Source organism: Parasteatoda tepidariorum, chromosome 8 (assembly GCF_043381705.1).
Source record: "Parasteatoda tepidariorum isolate YZ-2023 chromosome 8, CAS_Ptep_4.0, whole genome shotgun sequence".
Classification (NCBI taxonomy): domain Eukaryota; kingdom Metazoa; phylum Arthropoda; class Arachnida; order Araneae; family Theridiidae; genus Parasteatoda; species Parasteatoda tepidariorum.
In genome coordinates, this window is record NC_092211.1 from 423540 (window position 1) to 429642 (window position 6103).

The 6103-nt window shown below is 29.1% G+C and overlaps 1 protein-coding gene across 2 annotated transcripts in view; it reads left to right on the top strand.

Annotated features, from left to right (window-relative positions):
- LOC107440250 (uncharacterized) overlaps window positions 1-4683 on the top strand; it is a 22989-nt gene extending 18306 nt beyond the window's left edge. Inside the window, exons 1-2 of one of the 2 annotated variants that reach the window (XM_043050795.2) lie at window positions 1256-1777; window positions 3837-4683. In XM_043050795.2, coding sequence (XP_042906729.1) covers window positions 1428-1777; window positions 3837-4287 — 801 coding nt within the window. In that variant the 5' untranslated portion in view covers window positions 1256-1427 and the 3' untranslated portion in view covers window positions 4288-4683. Of the gene's footprint in view, window positions 1-1255; window positions 1778-3836 lie in introns of those variants that run through there. The other variant, XM_043050796.2, reaches the window with a different exon arrangement.
- The last annotated feature ends 1420 nt before the right edge of the window (window positions 4684-6103 follow it).

Consider the following 6103-nt stretch of genomic DNA (forward strand, 5'->3'; position numbering starts at 1 on the left):
ATTTTTTTCTTTATGTGCATTTGTGAATTTTGGCCACAAAACATATTATTGCCTCACACTAAACTCATGGACACGAATTTTTCAATAGTCAGAGTACAAATTTACTTTGAGAATAATGACTAAATATTTAAATATGCTATTTCTTTAAAGTTATTATTATTAATATTATTTATTTATTTATTAGTATTTTTATTTTTTTTGAAACTTGTATAATATTTTTAAATTGTATATTGTAATTTATATTAAAATCTAATTTGTGACTACGTAAAAAGTTAACAAAAACGATTGTTTCATTCCAATACAGTTTCTACCATTTCAAAACTAAATGGTAGAAAACATATAATTTATATTTGGATATAAAATATGCATTTTGCGCATTCATTCAGTTCTTGAATTTGTTCTAAAGAATTAAAGTTTAGCTTTCTCAAAAGCGAATTTAATAATATTATGTAATCACAAAATCAATTCTTGTATATTATTTAAAGTTAGAAGTAATTTCTATCTGAGCTCATGTTTCCAAAGTGAATCGTCAGTTGAATTCATCAAAATTTTAAAGCAAACATCACATCATTACTTCGTACAGTTTTGTATTTTAGTATTAAAAGCCTTTTTCTATTTTTGTGCTCATTTCTCAAAATTTTGCTTATTTTACTTAATCCTTTTTTTTCTAAAAGAACTTGTAATAATTTTCTTCTTTTTTTTTCTTTAACATATCTTTAAGTTAAACGATGTTTATTTAAAAAACAGGACTATTACATTTCATGATTTATCTATTCTTCCTTTCATTTTACACTTAAGCTTATCTGTTGTATTTTGAATTAAATTCAACTAAAATTCACAGTTAAAATTTTTACACTTTTTCGTTACATTTTGGTAGGTACTTATTGAGGCATTTTCTTCTTTAAAAATGGTTACAGTCAGAATTGCTGTAGACTATAAATACATTCATGATTCATCATATTCATTATTTAAATAAATAATAATAACATTCTGGGAATAATAAAATGTAAAATTAAGTAAAATATTTTTTATTTAATATCGCTTTAAACTAATATTTATTTTTTAAAACTTGTTTCTTTTAAATTTAATACAGTATGACTTACACAAAAATATTTTGCATAATTTATTGGCTAAAAATATTGAAGGTGATTTTATGAAAGTAAAGGCTTTATTTTGGCGTACTTACGCCCCTAAGTAAATTGAACTTCGCCAGTAAGTAAGGTTACAACAAGTATTCAAAATCCCCCCTGCCCTCCACTTCCCAGAAGTATTGTCCAGATGTGTAAGCGTGGAGGAGGTCAAAGGTCATTATTCATGTCATACTTAGCGCAATTTAGGCTCGTTCTTTCTTTTATACTAACTCTAAAATTTATTTAGAAGTTCATGTTCTCGTTAAGACGTATATTCCGAGTAGAAAGTGGTAAAATATGGAATGTTTCACACCAGAAGAATCTGAGTTTATGAAAATTGCTTATTTGAAAAGAGCACCGAATGATAAACCTTTAGATGAGTATTTTCTTTTTGATATCTACAACGAAGCTATATTTTTGGACTACCCCGATAAACTAAAAGAGCTTCTTGAACTTGCGAATGGAATGAAATTGGACTTTCTACAGTTATTCAAAAATAAGCCGCACATGAATGCTGATCTATCTCACATTTCTTTGATATGCAATCCCGAAAATTACATACTGATTGCTGAATTTGGTGGAATGAACGAATATTACAATCACGTGTGTGGATTATATTTATTTCGGGCATCAGCCGTACTGTTTGAGTAAGTTTCCTTTAGCGTTATGAATTAGTAGGTTATTTTTATTGCAATCTAGTGTTTTTATGTATTTTAATTCTTGATAACTTTTGATATATATATATATACCCAGAAGCACAAAATGCCTAAAACACAGAACAAACGAAGTCCTGCAGAACAATTTGTATCTTAAATAAGTGACAGTGTTTTCCTGCGATAATAATTTATCATTAATTCGTCGTCATTAACAAAATTTTACACTTCAAAAGTGATTGAAAAAGTAGCGAATCAAGAATGTTTGCCTTGGTTTAAAAAATAATGTAGAGTACTTGTGTATGATCCTGCATTTTAATAAATGAAAATATAGTATTTTAACGTAAAGCTGACTATTTTTCGCTGTGAAATGCTTGCAGAACATTTGAAAATATTCTGCTTCTGGGTATATATAAATATATATATATATATATATACATATAATATACATGGTTATGTACATAATAACCAAAAACTGTAGCATTAGACTTGTGACAGTTAATTTGCAAATTAACTGTCACAAGTCTATTGCTACATTTTTTGTCTTAGGGTTTTCAAAAACATTATTTTCCGTTTGTAATTTATTGAGGGTCCCTCAAATTCTGAAATTCTGAACTTCATTACAATGCATTCAAAATTGCATATATATATGAGTCGCTCAGAAGCCAATGCGGTTAAGTCCAAAACACAACAATTGAGAAAATGAATGTTTTTTGATTCATTAGTTTTTAAAATTCCTGGTTTATTAATTTAATTAGAAAAGTGTATAAACTCTTTTTTCGAGGTGTAAACTCTGCAAAAAAACAAGATATGTACAGGATGTGTAAATAAAAACGTAAGTATTTATTGAAATAATGACAGCATCTTAAAAAGTTTAGGACTTATACCTTTTGGCAGTTGAAAAAGACAGGAAATTTATGTCTTCTAGTATAAACGAACTTCGATTTTTCTCAATCATCACTAGATACAGTGACTAATAGAAAATAAACTGTTGGATTATTTCAAAAATTGTTTTTTACTTCAAAACTAGAGTGGCACTTTTCTTTGTTTTAGGAAATGAAAATAAAATAAATAAAAATACCGCATTTTAAAAAAATACTACGAAAAGTACCATACCCCTTTTTTTGGTGAGAAAATACTACCGTAGNTTTTCTTCTTCTTTTTTTTTTGCATTCTTAAATATGTGGGAGTGAAGCAGGAGGGGTTAAGCCCCCTTCATTCACTTCAACATACAACTGGCAGCAAGATTTGATTAATTCTTAAACTATACTTGGAACACCTGTTCAGAGCATCAAATGAAAAGGAAGTCCCAATTGAAGTGCCCACCTATTGTATTCTTATCTTCTGAACTAAAAATTTCATTCTAACAGGTGAAACATTTCTTAAAAATAAGCAGATTCTTTCACGTCAGTACCTCTTTTTCATGCATTCAAGCGAGGACTGAAAGCAACAATATAAGATATATATATTTGACTTCAGTGATGCCTAATTAATTTTATTTTACACCCTCCATTAAACAGCTGATCCAATTTTGAGTTTAAGACGTCTAACCTTCAGTTAAGGCTTTTTGATAAACTGACCCGCATTTGCGTAACATAAGGAAGAAAACCACGAAAACCTTCCACAATTAGTCTGATAGTAAGGGAATTCTAGCCCATACGTCTACAACTGAAGCTATTTTTACGTCAGTACTGTGGTCGGCATGAGCCAGAAACAGAATTTGTATCGATCAGCCATCTTTGGTGTTTGACTCATTGGAAGACGAGAGCTCTATCCCCTGAGCCACCATGGCTCAAGTGTAATTAATTCTGGTAATAAAGTACAACTGGTGCTGAGATTATAAGTGCCTAATGTAGCAGAATAGATAAAGTGGTAACAGGTTATTTTTTTGGTCGGCCGAAGCGGAATAGTACCGAAATATGTAAAAATCAAAGTTTTTATAAAATGTATGTTTACGCTTCATACAATATTTTTTTAAAAAAAGGGTGAAATGAGGCTGAAGCAACCCAATATTGTTTTAAATTAGCACTAATTATATTATTTGTTATTTTAGCATTGATGAAGAAATGAGAGAAGAAATACATGGTGCATTTCTTGATGAGGAGGAAGTCGATATTTCATTCAAGTTGAGATCATACCAACTCTTCTGTCTCTACCTTCACTACAGGTATGGAAAAATTCTTCCCCCTTTCCATTACGAACTTGTTTTTCGAATTCTGTGGAGCTCCATTCCGGACCCCTACATCACCATCGAGGAGTTCACCAGAAGCTTCAACTGGGCGAAACCACAGACCTTTCGGAAAGCCATGAAAGCCTGGGACTGGTACTGCAAATTGGTGAGAGATCCTGACAGTGAGGGGAAATGTCCAAGATCATTGCAGCATCTGTCCAAGTGTATCATTAGACGCCAGTTGAAGGAGTGCTTTCAATTGCCCAAGGGAGTCGAAAAGTTGGACATTCCCAAATGTCTAAAGCAATATTTGCTTTTAAGAGACGTTTCTTGATTGAACTCAAGAACAAAACAAAGATCTCAGAGTAGTTCTTCTGTCGGATCTAAATGTAGAATATAGCAGATCTAATACAGTCATTATTATTATCTTTTATTATTTTATCTGCTTTAAGTGTTCGTTTTTTATAGTTGTAGAAGTTGTGCTCAAAACTGAAGAGATGGTCACATTCACTCTTGTTTTTAGTTTACCACTGAGAGTTGTTTATTTGAATCAGTCCAAAACATTTTTTTAATGTATTTCCTTGCGATATTAATAAGCCTTCTTATCTAATTTCGTAAAAACATAGATTTCACAACCATAAGTTACTAAAGATCTTATAACTCTTTTATAAATTTTGTATTTATTTTCCGTGGTAATGAATTTGATCTAGAATAAATATTTATATGAGTAGTGGCTTTTATTTCTTTTTTAGAGTTCTCGAGTCAGTTTCTTCCGACATATTATTATCGTTGATTATAATGCCAAAGTAAGTGAAACTGGAAACCCTTTCAAATTTGAAGTTATTTAGCGTAGATAAATTTTCATTAAACTGGAAATTTTTTGAAGGAATAGTTTTTTAATTTTTCTTTACGAAACGATGGTTATTTAATTTCCAGAACTGTTTTTACATAATTCTTTTCTTTTTTTTTAGCTTTATAATAAAATTTCAGAAATTGTGGGGATTCTAGTGCCTTAAGTTAATATTGCTAATGATCCTTCTTCTCCCTTGTCATCAAATATAAGATAATGTCTTTAAGGTATTTGCGCAATTTATGGACTTCTCTTAAGTTAAAGTTTAGCGATATTTCAAAGTAATAACTTTTTAAATATGTATTTGGAGAAGATGCGATTTAAATCGTTTCTCCAGTTTAAAGAATATAACGTTTTTTACTATAGAAACCAACTAAATCACAAATAAAAATTCCTGATTAACTGAGTTTCCCTAGTTAGGACAACAAAACAAGTTTTAATAATTGAATTTTGAAGTTCTAAAAAGCTTAATTATCAGAAAATATTCAAGTAATTTTGCTCAGAATGATGTAATATTCAATAGTTGTACAGATCAGAGTGACAATTAAAAAAATTAGACATTGAGGCTTACGTTTGCTTTATGAATTTTTATGTACAGTTTTTTTTAAAATCTTTTTATTTATTCCAATTACTAGAAATGAAAGAGTGAAATATTTATTACAAGAAAGCAATACTATTACCATTCAAAGAAGCGTGTTATTTGAGGAAAAGGTGAGCAAGTTATTCAATTTTAAATGCTCAATTTTTACAAAATTTTACTTTTTAATGGTTTCTAATGAATTGTATAGTGTATTGTTTTACAAATATAATCAATTTTATGATCAATAAACAATTGTAATTTAAACTATTTGTGTTAGTAATATAAAATATAAATGTCATTTAAAATTATATAAAAATAAATCTTTGCTCATGAAAAAAATAATGCAGATAGTATAATATTATTTGGCTTCTTTCGAGAAAAAACCCTGTTTTCGAAGATTGTTCTTATATTCGTTTAATTCGTCAATTTATTAGAATTCTATTTTCCCCTTCTGTTTTTTTTTTCCTACTAAGACATTCATGACTTGCACCCGTTTGGACACTTTCAGAATTTTTTTAAAAAAAAAATTTTGTCCTCGAAACTTGAGAAATTCCAGATTAATTTGTTTTCTTAATTTGGGATTTTTGAAATTTATTTCTTCCAAAACTTCTATTTTTTTTTTTTTTTTATTGTTAAAAATCCTTCCTTTTCACACTCAACTTGTACTCACTGGAGTTAGCAACGGGAAAGGCATACTGTACAGTAGTGTGTTAGATTTTT